At 40.5% G+C, this 18,624-nt stretch overlaps 1 protein-coding gene across 8 annotated transcripts in view; it reads left to right on the top strand.

Moving 5' to 3' along the window:
- The first annotated feature begins 9,145 nt into the window (after positions 1 to 9,145).
- Kdm6a (lysine demethylase 6A) overlaps positions 9,146 to 18,624 on the top strand; it is a 152,594-nt gene continuing 143,115 nt past the window's right edge. For 7 of the 8 annotated variants that reach the window (XM_028854137.2, XM_028854135.2, XM_028854131.2 and 4 more), the window contains exons 1-2: positions 9,146 to 9,542; positions 9,755 to 9,812. In XM_028854137.2, the coding sequence (XP_028709970.1) occupies positions 9,382 to 9,542; positions 9,755 to 9,812 (219 nt within the window). In that variant the 5' untranslated portion in view covers positions 9,146 to 9,381. The remainder of the gene's footprint in view (positions 9,543 to 9,754; positions 9,813 to 18,624) is intronic. The other variant, XM_028854133.2, reaches the window with a different exon arrangement.

The raw sequence follows: 18,624 nt of genomic DNA, 5'->3' as shown, positions 1-18,624 counted from the left end.
ACTAAAATTCATTGAACTAATGTCAGGTAGATTCATGAGTGAATGAAGTTACCACAAGTAACTTGTGCTAGATTCAAATACTACTATAAAGTAACTACATATAAAACAATCTACAAATAGTCATAGGATTTAAAAATGTTACATTCTTAAAGCTTTGTAAATTTGTCCTACTATTTTTCTTCGACATATACTTACTACCATCAATTACATCACATCTTAGGACACTTCATTTTATATTGAATTAGTGCTTCTTCATTGTTGTTTTCTTAACAGTCTGGGTCTTTTATTTATTTTTGTATATTAAGTGGTGAATTCATAAGGAATGGCCTGTAGCAACTCAGGTTCCTTCTGTTAGTTTTCACAAAGTGTGCTTCTCTGGGTGGAGCAGGCCAGTGTTTCTGCTGAACCCAGGTACCTTTCTCTTTGGCTTTCTTTTTTTCTGCCCTTTTTCCTTCACCTGTTTCAGGAAGTTGTCTTGGCTCTTACAATGCTTCATAGGCTCAATCCACACATTAGTCCTCTTGGCAAGAGTATTTGCTCTTAACTTGTTTGTTTATAAATGATGCTCATGGCATGATGAATGACTTTGCAAACACTTCCAGTTTTGCCATGGGCTTACTTACGGCTATTCCTTTTTTAAATAGTGCTCACCGGGCAATGGTGATGCACACCTTTAATCCCAGCACTCAGGAGGCAGAGGCAGGTGGACATTTGTGAGTTTGAGGCCATCCTGTTCTACAGAGTGAGATCCAGGACAGGCACCAAAACGATACAGAAAAACCCTGTCTCAATCGCCCCCCCCCCAAAAAAAAAATAGTTCTTATTCCCTTGATGTCTCCAATATCACTCTTCTTGTAGATTACATGTTTGTGGTCAAAGGAACAAGTCCACATTTCCTAAAAGGTCTAGAGAACATATAGCAAGTGCCTCTACTGTTTGTATCTATCATTTTGGCAAGTTACTAGAAAACGGCTTCCATGGCTGAAAGTGCTTCTTAGCTTCTCTAAAAATATTTTCACCTATAGCTGTTTCATGTGGCTTACTCACAGAGGCTCGTTTTTAAAATTTTTTATTCTTCTCACATATATTACATCCCGACTGCAGTTTACCCTCCCTCCCCTTCCCTAATCTCTCCCCATCACCACTCCTCTCCCCAAAGAATTCCCCCCATCCCCCCCCCCACTGCCTTTCCTCAGAAAAGAGCAGGCCTCCCAGGGACATCAACCAAACATGGCATAACAAGCTACAATAAGACCAGGCATATACCATCACACCAAGGCTGGATGAGATAACCCAGTAGGAGGAAAGGGGTCCCACAATCAGGCAAAAGAGTCAGAGACAGCCCCTCCCCACAACTCCCGCTGTTAGGAATCCTACAGACAAGGGCTAATTTTTTAAGTCCTTCAAACAGGATATTGATTGTTCAACTCAAAGTTAATTACCTTGTCTTTTTTTCCACTTTATTAAAATACCAAGTTTATTTCACATGTATATTTTCGTCTCCCCACCATTTCCACATATGACTATCTATCTGTGAGTTTCAAGGTCAGCCTGGTTATAGACTGAGTTCCAGGACAGTCAAGATTACACAAAGAAACCCTGTCTTGAAAAACAAAGACAAGAAAAAAGAAAGAAAAGAAACAAAAAACCAAAAAGGGGGTTGGTTACTCCCATAATATTCAGGTCTCTGTTGTAGGTCACAGGGTTTGTGGCTGGGTGATTTTTTAAAAAAAACTTTTTATTGATTCTTTGTGGATTTCACATCATGCCATCATGCATCCTGTTCCCATTCATCTCCCTGTCCCTTCGTATCTGCCCTCTGCCCTTGCAACCTTCCCCCAAAATAAAATAAAATTTAAAAGAAAACAAATCTTGTCGTGGAAGTTGTAGTATGACACAATGAGTCACACAGTATTACTTTGTAGAGTTAATTTCATGAATAAATCTGCTGTGATGAAATATTGTATTAAATTTTCCAGTTGTTCACATTGTTGCTTTCCTGTTAATTGGTAGCATGGTAAGTCCTGACCAGAGCTACAACCCTATCCAGGAAATCTCCAGTTTAATGTAACAGCACTAGCAGCACCAATATCTCTGTGGTTATGGTTATTATTTCTTGGCATAAGTTCTTTTAAAAGTTTCATATAACTTTTGGTAGGATACTTTAGCATGTCATTGTAGACTCACAGTATTGCTTCATCTTCCAACTTCATTTACATTCAATGTTCTTCCTTATCTTCTTGGGCACAGCCATTCTCAACTTCTTTAAAAAAATTTTAAAAATTATTATTTTATTCCGTATGTGTGTTTTGCCTATGCACAACATGTGTGTATGTGCAGAGGCCAGAAGAATGCATTGGATCCCCTGGAACTGGAGTTCCAGATGTTTGTGAACTACCATGTGGATGCTGGGATTTGAACTCAGGTCCTGTGGAAGAACAGCAAACTCTAAACTACTGAACTCCAGGCCTCATTCTCAAATTTTTGAGTTAATCAGAATTTCCATAATTTTAGACTTCTGTATTCTTATGGATAAGATACTCCCTCTGCTTAGAACACAGCCCTCTCCTTCACAGCCCAGCTCCTATCAATCTAATTTCTATTTACTAGGTGCCTTCCCTTATCTCTCTAGGTTAACAAAGATATTTTTTCTGAGATCTCACAGGAATTTGAACAAACCCCATAATGTATTAAAGCATAACATTTATTTATACAATTCACAAAGTAACAAGATAAGGATTGTACTAATTTTGGAAGTTTTATTGCCCATTCATTGGTATTTTTCTTTTACTTCCCATTTCTTTCCCTCTATTTTGCCATTGAGCTCACACATTGATTAAAAAAATGGTTATATTAAAAAAAATTCCATTTGGCACTATAGGTGGGACCCTGTTACTATCTGTCTCCCATGCCACCATGCAGCCACACAAGGGACGTTTCCTTCAGAGAATCTTCTGGGCATGGTAACATAAACTTGTAATCCAGATCTAGGGAAGCTAAGGCAGGAGAAGCTAGCTTGGGTACATAATGAAACTCTGTCTTTAAAAAAAAAAATTCTTCATAGTCTATGCTGGATTGTCAATTTGTATGAGAACATGCTTCCCTGTTTTAGACTAAATGCATGCCCCTTTTATTTTGCATAACATGTGACTTATGGGACATCAGTATCTGTTCCCTGCAGGGTGGGAATAAGGTTCTTGCTGCAGCACAAGTGGAATGTGTTGGCAGCTAGAGGAACCCACTACTAAAGATGATCTTGATATGTCTTTGTGTAAATCATTGTTCCATTTGGTGCTTGACTGTGTAGTATTTTCTTTTAGACACTGATACCAAGATATAGAGAGTAAAAGTACCCAAACTACTTCTAGTAAAAAGGCGTGTCACTTGCTTGAAAATAATTCTTTGTATCTTTTGTTTATATTTTGCTGAAACTGTTGGGTCTGGAGTCTCACAATAATGTGGGACAGACTACCAAAGTCTATTAAACCAGAAGCAAACTTCATTCCAGAAAAATAAAAAATAAAATTAAAAAAATAAAATACTGTGGGGTACAAAAGCTTATCGGCTAGCTAAGACCACAGCCAATGTTGGAATTCTGAGGCTGTGGCAACTGGAAGGGGCCTATGAGCCTCTTTTTATAATAAGGGGTAAGCATGAGACGTAGACAAAGGAATTTTTACAATTTTTAAGTTAAACTTTAAGAGACAAATTGTTTTAGGTTTTTATAATTTTCCATTAACAAGGTTTTAGGGGTTTTAGCTAAACAGTATATCCCTGTATATCCCTGCAACCCTTCCTGACTCAGTTGGTGTTTGTCCAAACCTGCCACTTCTCCGGACATAGCTGGATTCCAATAGTGGTGGGTGGGGAAGAGAATATGAAACAATACAAGGCAGGTTATCATGTAGAACTCATTAACAGTTAACTTTGGTTCAGGCAGTTGTTGGCTATAAGGGCAAGGGGGTTAAAGGTTAACTCCTGGCTGTTGACAGAGGAGCTGGCTGTAAGCAGAGAGCCATTGTTAGCAGTTAACCTTTAGAGCTGATGATTGTCAGTTTTTATCTCTTAAGCTTATAATTTTATATTTCTATATTTCTGGACCCTTCAAAACTTCCCTTTCTCTGCTGATACTTTCTGGGTTTTCATTATTTCAAGTGAGTTTATAATAGCTTGTTGAAGCATTTTATGAAGACTGCTTCAAAATATTTGCCAGATAATTCAAATACCCAAACTGTCTTACTGTTTGCATTTATTGATCATCTTTTTCCTCACTTAAGATTATCCTAGTTCTTAGTATGATAAATGAGTTTGAAAAATTGAAACCTGGACTTTTTGTGACTCAGGATCTTGTGTAAATCTTTCATTTTAGCAGGGATCCTCTGCTTGTTCTAGTGTTTCGGGGAGGGGCACTACCTCCTTCATGCCCCATATTGGTAGAAGTCTTGGTTCCTCAATCTTTATTGACAATGATTGGAGAGGCAACATCTCCTGGTCATTGTTTCATGAGGATGGGAATTATGGCCTCCAATTATAGCAACCTGGTTGTGAGGTATAAGAAACAAGTTATTGATCTCTATTGCTTCTACTGACAAAGTGGGGATGGCGGCAGTAGTGAAAATCCTGACTGTCCACTAGACTTCCTTTGACACCAGTTCAGTGGGGAGGAGGAATGGCTCCTCATAAATGCTGAGTGGGGTGGAAGTTCAGGCTTCATACTGCAATTGGATACTTTATTTCATCCTGATAAGATAAAGCAGAAATCCCCAACCCATTCTCACAACTGAAGTTTTTATAATAGCGCCCTATCTCTGGATAACCTTAACCCTTTTCTCATTTCTGCCATCAGTTGGATAATCTTTTTAAGAAAATACTGTTCTATATTTATCACTCTGTGTGTGTGTGTGTGTGTGTGTGTGTGTGTGTGTGTGTGTGTGTGTAGGTTGGAGGACAACTTCCAGGAGTTGATTCTCTCCTACCTGTGAGTTCCAGGGATCACTCAGACAGTGTCAAGCTCCTTTCCTCACCGAGCAAGGAAATATTTTTTACTCATTAATTATGAGAAGAACTGGCAAAACTTTTGAACTTGACTTAAATGATTAGTTTTTTTGTAGTTTTTTTTTTGTTTGGATGAGGGTTGAGGAAGATAGGATTTTATGTACTCCAGGTGGACCCTGAACCATACCACCATCTCTCAAATGCTGGAATTATAAGTACGAGCAAAGATAGCCTTATTTAGACTAGATAAAAATGACTGTTGTTATGAGTTTCTATTATTTGTAAATGTTCTATGGTACTAACATTAAAAATTAACTACATTTTCTTAACTCTTTCAGGTTAAATATTTAGTTGTTTAGAATAGATTAAATTTATTTTCTTGTAACTGGTTTGGTATTGATAGAATGTATACTAATTGTAATACTGCTTCAAATTATGCAGTAATTAGTCCATAAACTGACTTAGCATGTTTTATATACTTGATTAACCTATGCAAATTTTATCAGGTTGGCAAATTCATATTAAATTTCTCCAGCTTCTATTGTGTTGTCAGAACTATAAAAATATGGAATTGATATAATTTTTCATTTTAGAATAAATGAGAGGCATAGCAACACTGTGGTTATATTCCCCAACTATGAAGTGGATTAGGATTGCTTTTGTGTTGGGTTTATAGGGAGAGTAAAGGATAGGAAGAAGTGATTTGTAGTGTAGTGATAAAAAATTTAGACTCTGTATGTGAAAACAAGAAAAGACCTCAAAAATAAAAAATTTAAATTTTATTTATTTTGATGCTGGAGATTGAGCGGCCCTGAGTATGCTAATCACACCATGAGTCCTAATAAGGTTTTGGATTCTATATTATATATCTAGTACCTCATCTGTCTTACAGCATCTAATTTCTTCCTTTCTTTTTCTTTGATTTTTCAAGACAGGGTTTCTCTGTGTAGTCCTGGCTGTCCTGGAACTTGCTCTGTAGCCCAGGTTGGCCTCAGACTTAGAGATCCACCTGCCTCTGCCTCCTGAATGCTGGGACTAAAGGCATGTGCCCCCACACCCAGCCACAGCATCTAATCTTTAAAATAATGTCATTAAGTGGTTATAGTTTGTTAAAATTTGTTTTTTATACTTATTTGTGTGTGTGTGTGTGTGTGTGTGTGTGTGTGTGTGTGTGTGTGTATGGACATGTGTATGTCATAGTAAGCCTGTGGGGTCAGAAGACAACTTGCAAGAGTCTGGCTCTGGGAATCGAACTCATGTTGTCAGGCTCAGTGGCAAATACTTTGAAGAACTATGTTATTGAAGGTTGGCTGTCCCACTATTAAGTGCCAGCGATAGGCTTAGAGCCTAGATTTGTATAGTGTAACACAGACCAGGCTCCTATTGTGACACCACTCTGCCTTCCACATTTTGATGCCCTCCTTCCCTCCTTTGTAGTCTAGGACGACCTTCAACCTCTGACTCTCCTGGCTTCACCTTCTGAGTGCTAGGATTAGAGAGGTCTGTGCCACCTCACCCACTTTATGCTGACTAAAAGCTTCATGCATGTAATAGGCTAGCACTCTGCTAACTGAGCTAAATCAGCCCAGTTACTACTTTCATAGTAATAATTATTATAAAACAAAAATTTCCCATTTTTGTATGTCATAAATTTAAAATAAAATGGAATCATTTTCTCAACAGTGAATGGGAAAGGTCTAAACTTATTTTACATACATTTGACAGATGATAAACTATGAAAAAGGCCAAAAATTACATAGTGATGTAAGACTTATGTTACTATATAGAAACTGCTTCATGATTGATGGGTGATAAATCCTTGTAGTTAGAATAAACATAAAGCGCTGGTATAGCCAGCCATGGTGGTGCAATTCTACTATCACAGAACTGAGGAATCTAAGGCAGGAGACGCCAGACGCCCAGACGCCAGCCTGGGTTACAGAGCAAGACCCTATCTCCTAAAATCTGTGATCCAACAAACAAGAATTCCCCCAAAGCAAAAAAAAACAAAAAAAACAAAAAAACAAAAACAACAAAAAAAAAACAGCTTTGGTTTAGAGGTCACACAGCTTGTACAAAGCATCAGAAACCGGCTGTGCTAGCTAGACTCCAGCCCTCCCCGTCACTGTACTCTAATACTCTATCCTAGCAATGGAGGACGGGAAGGCATTGAGGCATGGGTAGTGGGTTGCTTTATATCATTTTTGGGAAGGTACTGAATCAAGAATCACTAACTTTGGGAATATAGCCAAATACTGACAGATTTGATTTCTGTTTGTGCAAGTTGAGTGTTTGTGTGTTAGTGAGGCCAAAAATCTCCCAGGCTTTGAAGGTCACCATTTGTGACACTTAACAACGCATGTGTTAATTTAGCTATAGAAAATATTCAGTCCCCTGTACTCACTCAAGTGAAATGGAATACCATAGAGTGGAAGAGATGTTCTCTAAAACTGTAATTAAGCATGAAATATAATTCATATAAAACTAGAGTTTGTTCATCTAGTTACTAGTCCCCAGGCAGCAATTTAAAGCGCTGTCTGTTTGCAACAATCAGTTGGGGTTTTCATAGTCTCTCACTGAATACGGCTAGGATTTACTGACTCAGCAGTTACATATCCTGAAATCTAAATTTAAATATACCCTATTGATTACAGGTGTAAACTTACTATTTAAAACATATAAAACTCCATTTATAAAGGGATCCTTTTCTTCATATAGTCATTCTTTAATAATTAATATTTCCCTGTCCCCTAAGACTGGAGTGTGCCCTGTTATATGAAATACATATTAAATCTGCCTTTCCAAAATAGTCGACAGAAGGCTTAGTTTTTCTCTTGATTATACTATGGATCGAACAGCAGACTTTTATTTGCACCTCCTAAGGGCAGAACAAGCAAATATTATTATTAAGGGTTTTCGTTCGTAGTGAAGCAGGAAAAGCTTTTCTGGGCAGCAAACTGTGTTGAGGCTCCTGTTCCTCTAAGGCTAGTTCACATGCAGCTCCTACTTTTCCATGGAGGTCCCACTGAGATGACAGCAACAGAACCCAACATTCTGGATATCCCCTTCAACAAATTTAACTGTTTTTTTTTAAAAATTTATTTTTTTACTTTCCTTACAGTATAATGAATTACTGCAAGGGCGCAGGGTAAATCCAAGCAGTAGTTATATTTGGCCCGAAAGTGCTGCCAACCGACAGACCTTTGGCGGTGGGGTGCCGCGGTCAGCGCGCCAGACCCCTGCAGGCGACTCTTCATTTCTTCCGGCCTGGGGTGTGTGGGCGGGGGTCAGGGACGTTTTCCCCTTCACCTTGTGCGAGGGTGTGGGGCTTCGGACTGCCACTGCGGCTAGTCTAGGGCGGCGCCCGGGCTGCAGGATATGGGCCGGCTGCTGCTCCTCTGGCGCACTCCCCGTGGAGGCCATTATTTCCAGCAGGGCCAAAGTGTGCGCCTTCTTCCGAGGGCAGAGGTCTGAGACCGAGTGGTGCCTCCCGCGACTCGGCCCGTCCACCGCGCTGTGGGGATCGATACTCTCGGAGTGCGCGGGCGCGCGCCGGACCACCGAAGCCACAGTCTCGGCCCACCCCAAGGCTTCCGGGCAGCCAGAGACTGTCCGTAGCATCCTCGCACACACCCGCCGCAGGCGGTGCCGGACCTCGCCCTGCCCGAGCTCTCCCCTCCCCCTCCCGAGCCCGCCACGGCTCCCGAGGCGACACCGCCCGGACCCTCCATTCTCTGCCGGTGTATTTAAGTAGCACAACCTAACCGGCTGCCCCCACTCAGTGACAACCCTTCTCAGGATAGACGCGCCCACCAGCCAATCACCGACTAGAACGGGCGAGCATCCCGCTCCCGGGTCTGTGGCGGCCTCGGTGGGCGGGCTAAAGCAGCTAGCAAGTTGAGTGGAGCCACGGCTGACGCGAGTCAACAAAGGTCACGTGAAGCGAGTGGCTTGCTTCGATTGGCTGCAGCAGCCGGGCAGGGAGGGGGGGTCACGGCGGCGGCGTGGGGTTCGCTGTGTGACACAATTACAACAACTTTGTGCTGGTGCCGGGGAAGTTTGTGTCTCCTACGAATACCCCAGAGCTCCCGATCCCCGCGCTCTCCGGCCATTCCCGCCGTCCCTGCCTGTGGCTGCCCCCTTCCGCCCCCGCGATGTGACCCTACAGCCGAGCCGTCGCCGCTACCGACCCAGTGGCTCCATAGCCCCTGCTGCCGCTGCCTTCACCTCTACCGCGTTGGGATTTTTCCGCCGCCTTTCGCGGCGGAGGAGGAGGCAGAGATAAAGTTGGTGTGCCGGTCCCGTGCGGAGATTGGGAGCGTCGTTGCGGGCCCCGGCCCGGGGAGGGGGGTGTCGGCGTTGGAGTTGTGAATTCGCTGCGTTTCCATGAAATCCTGCGGAGTGTCGCTCGCTACCGCCGCCGCCGCCGCCGCCGCTTTCGGTGATGAGGAAAAGAAAATGGCGGCGGGAAAAGCGAGCGGCGAGAGCGAAGAGGCGTCCCCCAGCCTGACAGCTGAGGAGAGGGAGGCGCTCGGCGGACTGGACAGGTACGGGGTGCGGGCACCGGCCGGGCGGCTCGGGACAGGCAGGCGCCGCTCTCCGCGGAGGCCGGAGCGTGGCTCGTCCGTGGTGGCGGTGGGGCGGGCACCTCGGCTAGGCGCTTTCGGCGCCGCGCCGACGCCGGGGCCTCGGGCTCTGGCAGGGACCGGTCGGCGGCGTTGCAGGAGCACTAACGAGCCGCGTGTGTGTCTCTCCGCAGCCGCCTCTTCGGGTTCGTGAGGTTTCATGAAGATGGCGCCAGGATGAAGGCCCTACTGGCAAGGTAAGGCAGCTGCGGGCCGGAGCGCGGACCCGGTCTCTCGGGCCAGAGCTTGCTTGCCCCGGGCCCGCGGCGGGGTCACCACTCATTGTGGCCTCGAACGACGGCCGAGGGTCTTCTGGAAAACTCTTTCCTGCCCCTGCGCTCCCCGCACCCCTTGGTGCCTCGCTTGCTCTCTTGAGAGATCACTTCTCTTGGAACCGGAGGAACAGAGGCAGCAGCGCATTTTGGGCCGAGCTCATGTGGGGCAACCAAATTGCTTCCGATTTTACCGCCCTTGGGAGCTAGGCCGATGATCTCCGAGGTCCCTTTAGATCATAAACGGGTGCAGATTTCCTTAAATTCTCGGTTTGTTACCTCCCCTGGTTTTTAGGCTCTTCCTTTAGTCGGGCTGTTCGTGATGTCTGCTCTTACCCAAACATTTTGGGATGGCTTCTTGTCTCTGCTCCCTGATGGGGAAGTTGTACGTAGTTTAGGTCGGTGAAGAGTTTGCATTGGTTGTTGACATGTATCTCAATTGCTATGTGCTTTACCTGAAGTTAGGTGACTTGTTTACTTTTTGGGTCTTTCTGCCATAGATCTGCCACAGTTATATGTGAGTGCGTTTTCTGGAGCTTCGTTTCCTGTGAGTCTGTCAGGGACGGTTGGGGAGGATTCGGGGTGTAGTCTCTGTTTATTTGTGTGGAAAGTTGTTGGTACTGTCATTTAGTTAAGTAATGGCTGCTTCTATCGGCCCAAGATGGCGGGACAGGGTGGGAGGAGAAAGTGAAGGGGGAGGTTGGGGGAGGGAGGAGAGGTAAACATGGAAATAAATACTATCGAAGAATAGGCCTCTCCTTTGGAGTGTGTTGCTCCGTGGTTAATAAAAATTACCATAGGTTATTTGCATGCAGATTTTTTGTACCCTTCTCTAGCTTGGAAACAGCATGCATAAGCCTGGTAAATGCTTATCAACCTGTAGCACATTTAGTTACCCATCGTAAGCTATTGAACAAAGGCTGGAGTCTCGTTCTGTCTGCTTTAGTTTATATTTCCTGACCGAAGTGTGATTAGAATGGTATTAGGAAGCTTTCTTGTTAATAGGGACCCTGAAACTTGGAGTGTATATGATAGGTGTTGCATTCATTAGACATTTTCTTCTTTGGCGGAAATCTCTAGGTTTGCATTTGACACTTAGCTCTATTGTTGCAATTGAGAAGTTTAAGAAAGATGACTAAAGCCTAACAGCATTTTAAAAAGTTGATTATTTTACTCCTTATTTTTTTTTTTTTTTTGCCTGGTTTAGCGGCATTAATTGCTTTTTAATCTGTGATCACATTCGTTTTTGTTTAAAAGTATCTAAATATAAGAAGTTTTGACTGCAGACAATGACCAGAAAGCAAAACAGACATAATCCTTTTCAGTAAGTCCAGTTTCTTTGAACCGTAAGAACATTTGAATTAAACTTTGACAATGTGGGTATTAATTTGCATACTTAAAATTGTCGCTGGAAAAAAATGTACAGTGACTGGTTCTCAAATGATATAAGCGTCAATAGTTGTTGGTCCTCTGTTTTTAAGGCTCCCCACAACCTATTTGAAGTATTTTATGTACAAAGACTAGATTACTGTGAGTTGTTATTCCAAAGTTAAAGTGTTCAAATTGAAGGGCCATTTTATTTTGGAGTGAACATTGCTAGTCTACATTAGGTTAGTAAAGTTGCTAGCAGGAAGAATTCATTTGGAAAAGTTTGACTAAATTTATTGCTTTTGGTTATGGTGATGAAGAAATAAGTGTAATCTGTTTTATGTGCATGTGTAAAGTGCTAGTTCATAATTTCATATCTTAGAATGCTTGTAATCAGAATCACAGTGGGTGGTGTACATTGAATTATATTGTAATAGTGAAACCTACAGTTAACATTTTAAAATTTGAGTATTTTCAAAATTTTCTAATTATTTTTTCTGGTATTTGAATAAGTACCATCTTAAACATGAACGATTTGTGAAGCTTCATTTTATTTTTGGGAAGAATTATGACTTTATAAGTGTAGGGTAGTTTGATAAACTGAGTAGTATATTTGAGCAAAAAAAAATCATTTGTTTTGGCTCAGTGCTCCTTAGGGTCCTAGCTACTTAGATCAGGACCCAACAGCCTGAAACATTCTATATTATGTCCTTTGAACGCTCACATGGATCTTGGTTGTGTCCTTATTAGCCTGAACATATCAGTAAAATGTGTGATATAAATTTATGCTTCATAAAACGTAACCTTTCTTCTGTTTGAATTGGATTCTAAGTAGAATGAGTGAACTAGAGTCCTTGGAAAGAAATATTGAATTATTTAGTTTTATCCATCCTTTGAGTGTCCTGAGAATCAATACTTTTGGACTTGAGGTTTGGGGAGTGGAATGTTGAGTTATGTTGGTTTCAGAATTATTTTCTTTGTAACTCTTTAAAAAAAGTGTTGGGTGCGTTCAGGCAGTTTAACTGAACACATAATAAATTGAATAATTCCTAGAATTCTTTTTTTAACTATTAATTTTGTTGCATTATTCCCAGAAAAATTTAGTCTGTGCCAAAAGATATTTTACCTTTCTTGTGGAAATTTAGTCATTCTTACTTGTTTTCAGAAAATTTTTTTCCCTTGTGTTTTTATTGTATCCTTAAAGTTTTAAAGTGCACATTTATAAACAGAAGTCTAAAAAGTTTTGGAAAACTAAAACCATTAAATAAGTGCTTTTTATTTGTTCCCAAACTCATTTCTTTTTCTTGTGTGAGGCTGCTGTATTCAGGTGATTTCTCCTGAACTCTGCGTTCTTTTGTGATATTCCATTACTTAGAGTCATTGAAAGATGTTTTCTTTGCAGGATTGTCTTTGATATATAGTATGGTGCTTTGGATTTAAAAAATTTAATACAGTATTTTTATAGTAATACCTTAAATAAGGCTGTAAGGAACTAGAGCTTGCTTTAGAATTCTTGTAATATAGCATGACCTTTAAGTTTTCTCTTTAATGCTGACCCTTAATTTTTGGATAACTTAATTATTCATTATTATTATTATTTATTTATGTCTGTGGATGTTTTGCCTGTATGTATGTCTGTCTACCAGTTGGGTGGTGACTGATGAGCCCAAAAGAAAGCTTCTGATCCCTTAGAACTGGCAGTTGTGAATTGCCATGTGGGTCCTTGGAATTGAACCTGGAACCTCTGCGAGATCAGAGCCATCTATATCTCCAGCACTAATAATTATTTTTTTTCTTAATACAGTGGAGTTACTGAGAAATAATTAAGTGAAACATTTTAGCAGAAATGAACTATGCTGACTTCTTTTTACAGATTTGAAAAGTTTTTGGGGTATGCTTTTTAATTAGATAAGGATTTGAGTTAGGCATATATAGAGAGAAGAAAAGTAAAGAGTGCAAGTATGATAATACTGTGTAGTATCATTAGAGTAATAACATGGTAGAGGCCTGGGGAATGTGGCTCTGTCAATCTGGGGTATCTTATTTGTATGTGAGGTAATATATCACTAAAATATATAACTGTGGAGCTGGAGTGATGGCTCAGAAGTTAAGAGCTAGTACTGCTTTTGCAGAGGACCGAGTTTGGTTTCCAGCACCAACATTGGACAACTTACAAATAAATATTCTTAGAACTCCAGCTTCAGTGGCTATGATCTTTTTCTGGCCTCTATGGGCATCTGTACCTTACATGCACATACATACACATAGGCCCACACACAGGCTTACACAATTAAAAATAAGACAAATATTTAAAATGAAATACATAGCTTTTTTGTTGTCACATTTAGTATGTAAGTGGTGGGGCAGGGAGGCTGGAGAGGGAGAGGGAGAGGGAGAGAGAGAGAGGGAGAGCGAGCGCGAGCCAGCGAGCGAGCACACACGTCTGCTTGCATGCAGGCTAGAGCAGGCACACTAGCAAGCACCATGGAAAGTCAGAGGACTCCTTGTTCTCCCCTTTCCCTATGTCACCAGGATTGAACCCAGCTGGTCAGGCTTGGCAGTAAGTGATTACTGACTGAGCCATATTCCAGGCACTATAGTTGTTTATTTTAAACAATTGTATTGTTAATTTTGTCTTAAGTATTCTGGTTGGATTTCTTTTTGATAGTTCTTTTAATAGAAAGATTTTATAGAATACTTAGGAATTATAAATTGTTCATCATTTGAAAAATTAAGAATGTATTCTTAAAGTGATATTAAGAAAATACTTGTCATTTTTATTTTTGGGGGTGGGTAATGAAAATAGTTTTAAGATCCACTGAAGCATATATTTTCTTAAACTTGGTTTTGCATATATGAGGAAATAATTAGGTTAGTTTTAGAGGTGTCTTTTTTGTGCTATAATATTTGGATTATTGGTGATGTGTGAAAACAAATGTGTACTTTCTGTTTGTAAGGACTTAAAGGGGATATTCATTTCCAGTTCTAAAGTTCTTAGTGTTTTGGTTGGAAAAAGTAGTTATAGAAATAGTATCATGAGGGCTGGGGAGGTGACTCATCAGGAAAAGGCACTTGTTGCCAACCCAAAGGTCTTGAGTTTGATCCCTTCGAACTACATGGAGGAGTGAAAGAACTGACTCACCTCCTGCCCCACATACACACACACTAAATAAATAAATATACCTTGTGCTTGGGAATTAGATTTTTAATTTGATGGATTTCTAAAAATGTTTTCTAGTTTGGAAAATTATCTTCTAAACAATTATAGTCACAATTGCTCGGACAAAATTTTGTTCAGTTACTACATATTTGCTAAAACTTTTTGGTATGTTCCCTGCAGTGAAATTATTGTAAGAGATTACAGAACATGTTCACATGTCTGTCACAGAATAGAGTTGCAGCAATACATATGTAGACCTTGTTTTGTTTTGTTTATTTGAGACAGGGTCTTACTCTAGCCCAGATGACGTCTAGGCAATCCTGCTGCTTCTGCCTCCTTAGTACTGGGATTTATAAGAGTGAGCCATAAGAGTGCTTGGCTGTAAACTGGTAATTTTAAATTTCTGTTTTTTCATTCAATAGATTTTCTGCAGGCTCAGTTACAAAAGACAAGGCAACATTTGACTCCTTTACATAATTTAGGTTGTTAAAAACTGATTTAGAGGTAAATTTTGGTTATTTGAGTAGAATGTTGGGTCACATACTTAATTGGCAGTCTTCTGACTTAGATCATGTAACATTTGGTTTTGTTTATGTATATTACCAATGTTCCGCATATTTGAAAGGGGTTTTTGTTCATTTTTGCTTTGAAACTCAGTGATGCTTTGAGTTCTTTGAAATTGATGTTAATGACTGATAACACTGTACATTATTAATATTTTTGAAATGTGGTATCCAAGGAGCTGATTTATGTTAAAAAAGAAAACAAAATTGCCACATCGTCCAATAATTGAAATGATGATTCGGCTACTTATGGCCTACATGTAATTATTTGCATACTGTTTAATTAATGGAGTTTATTTAATGAATGCATAATTGATAGTCATGTATTCATACTGAAACTTGACATAATTGCATATGCTTTCTATATTGGTTTGTAAGTTATAACGGTAATATTTGAATGCACACCAAGTTCAAGTGGTCAGTGTAGGTCAGGTACGAAGGTGATGTGAATATCACTATGTTAAACTTGAAATTTTGTAAGTGGGGCTGGATTAGCATAAGGATAACTGGGCCATGAATATCAGTGGTAGAAGCAAAGTGCCTAGTACTCTGAACATTTGTAATAAAGTTCAGTTTAACAGATTACAAGGCTCTTAAAAGGATGGGAGTTTTTTCTTGGAGATACTAATTCTCAGTTTAGATAGTAACAGGTTGCTTCTTAATTTTATTTAGGAAAATAATCTAAAAATCAGATTTTAGCTTTTTCAGCTCTTCAAAGGATGATCTATGTGTTATGTACCTCATGACCTTTCCTTGTAGTAATATATACTTTTCTTTGGGTTCTTTTTTTTTGTTTGTTTTTTTTCCAGACAGGGTTTCTCTGTATAGCTTTGTGCCTTTCCTGGAACTCACTTGGTAGCCCAGGCTGGCCTTGAACTCACAGAGATCCGCCTGCCTCTGCCTCCCGAGTGCTGGGATTAAAGGCGTGCTCCGCCGCCACCACCATCACCACCTGGCATCTTTGGGTTCTTAAATGAGTTTGTCTGCCAGCTTAAAAGATCTTTGACGGTTTTGGAAGGGTAATCACAAAGTAGTTAAGTAATCACTATTTTGGGGTGCAGAACACAACTGGGGAGATGGATTTTGAATTTTACTTTATAGAGTTCATTTCTCTCATGTAAGAATTTTTTTTTAGATTTATTTATTTTATGTATGACTATTTTACCTGCATGTATATATGTGCACCACATGTGTTCCTGGTGTCTTCAGAGGTCAGAAGAGTGTATTGGATCCCCTGGAACTGGAGTTACAGATGGTTGTGAGCTGCCAGGTGGGTGCTGGGAACTGAACTTGGATCCTCTGCAAGAGCAACAATACTCTTAACGACTGAGTTGTCTCTAGAGTCCCTTATTTTTATTTTTAATTATGTGTGTATGTGTCTGTTTATCGGTTTGTTCACATGAGTGCATTGTCCCTGAAGACCACAAGAGGGTGTCAGATCCCCTGGAGCTGGAATTCAAGTAGTTGTGAATTGCCTGATGTGGGTGTTAGAAACTGTAGATGTAACCAACTGTCTTATAAATAAGAAACACAGAACCAATGTAAAAGAGAAAGCCAAGAGGTCAGAGCTCAGAGCTAAAATCTCACCCTTCCTCCTGCTGTGGTCCTAGCTTTCCGAAAGAGAGCTATTTCCCTGTGTGTAAGTCGTTTCATAGTCATTCTGCCTTCTCATTGGTTGTAAACCCAAACACGTGACTGCCTCGTCACTGTCTGTATGTACAGCTCCCCAGGTCTTAAAGGCATATGTCTCCAATGGTGGCTGTATCCCTGAACACACAGAGATCTATGGGGTTAAAAGCGTGCGCCACCACTGCCATGGCTCTGTCTATGGCTCTAATAGCTCTGACCCCCGGGCAACTTTATTTATTAACATACAATCAAAATCACATTTCAGTACAATTAGAATACCACCACAAGAAACTAAACCTGGTTCCTCTGCAAGAGCCATATGATAGCTTTCTTTTTTAAAAAAAAATATTATACTTTTTTTTTTTCTCTCAAGACAGAGTTTCTCTGGTTTAACAGCCCTGGTCTTGGAACTTTTTCTATAGACCAGGCTGGGCTCGAACTCACAGAGATCCACCTGCTTCTGCCTCCTGAGTGCTGGGACTAAAGGCGTGTGTTACTACCACCGGGCTAGACTTGTTTTTATTTTATGTGTATGGGTGTTTTAACTGCAGGTGTGTCTGCATACCACACAGGTACCAGTACCCTGGAAGGCCAAAAGAGGGCATTGGATCCTCTGGAACTAGAGTCACAGCTTGTTAGTTACTATATAGGTGCAAGGAACTCAGCTGGGATTTTCTGAAAGAACAAGTGCTTTTAACTTCTGAGCTGTATTTTCAACCCCTCTTGTCTTTCTTTTGAGCATAGTTTGCTATGTAGTACAGGCTGACCTTGAACTCGGGATCTTCTTGCTGCATCTTCCCAAGGGCTGGTTGTTTTTTAAACTAGAGACATTTAAAAATGATGCAGCACTGTGAGAATATTACAGCATTTTTTAAAAACTAAAGATAACTTTAAATTTCTGTTTTTATAGTTCAAAACCATTTTTAAGTGCTTTACTGCATTTTGTTACATGACAAGTTGGAATATTTCTGAACTTGGTGGGGGAATAGTAGCGAATGAAGCACAGACAGGAGATGCACATGCATTTAGGTGGCTTTGTGATAGTCACTGTACTCATTCTCCATTTTCTTCTTTTAGCATGTTTTATTATTACTTTTTTTTTATTTAGGATATCATATATGGGTACTGTAGTGACACCATTTCTCCCCTCCCTCTCTGTTCAACTTTTCTCATGTCCTCTCTTTTTCAACTTCATGGCCTCTTATCTTTAATTATTATATATCTATATTATATAAATTTATAAATAAGACCTGCTGAGTTCATCTAGTGTTGCTCATATGTTTATGCATTCAGGAGTTAGATAACCTATCAGGAATCTCATCCCTGGAGAAGATGGATTCTTTCTTTCTTAGTAGCTGTGGTCTATTGCTTTTCATCTAGGGGGTACCTTTCAGAATTTCCTTATCCAGTTTGGCATGTCACCTGGTGTTGTCATTATGCTGGTCTTGTTTAGGCAGCCATATTGTTGCTATTTCATGGGTGAAGCTTCCCTGTCATAGAAGACACTGTCTTGCATACATCCTCGTCTTTTGGTTCTTACAGCCAATCTTTCTGTCCCTTCTTCCTCTGTATTCTCTGAGCCTGAGGTGTAGGGGTTGTGTTGTAGATGTATCCATTGGAGCTAGGCATCCACAGTCAGTTCCCTGCATTTTGATCAAGTGAAGTATTTTGTAATAGTTTCTGCTGCAAAAAGACCTGTCTTTGATAATGGTGAGACATACAGTTACCCATGAGTATAAAGTTAAGTATTTAGAATGTGGTTAGAGATAATATTGGTTTAAGAAAGTGGCAGTACTAGGTTCTTTTTTAAGAGTCCACAGCCTCACCAGCCATAGGTAGGTTTCTAGTATCAGGCATTATTTCCCTCCTTGTTGAGCAGGCCTTATGTCCAATTAGACAGCTGTTGGTTATGACCAAGATACAAGTGCCACTCTTGTACCTTTAGAGATATCTTGCCATGCTGGTCATTGTTGTGGATCATAGATGTAACAGCTGTGTAGAATTATTGGTTG

This window comes from Peromyscus leucopus, chromosome X (genome assembly GCF_004664715.2).
Source record: "Peromyscus leucopus breed LL Stock chromosome X, UCI_PerLeu_2.1, whole genome shotgun sequence".
NCBI lineage: Eukaryota > Metazoa > Chordata > Mammalia > Rodentia > Cricetidae > Peromyscus > Peromyscus leucopus.
The sequence above is the reverse complement of the archived record's forward strand: the minus strand, read 5'-3'. Positions and strand labels throughout refer to the sequence as shown.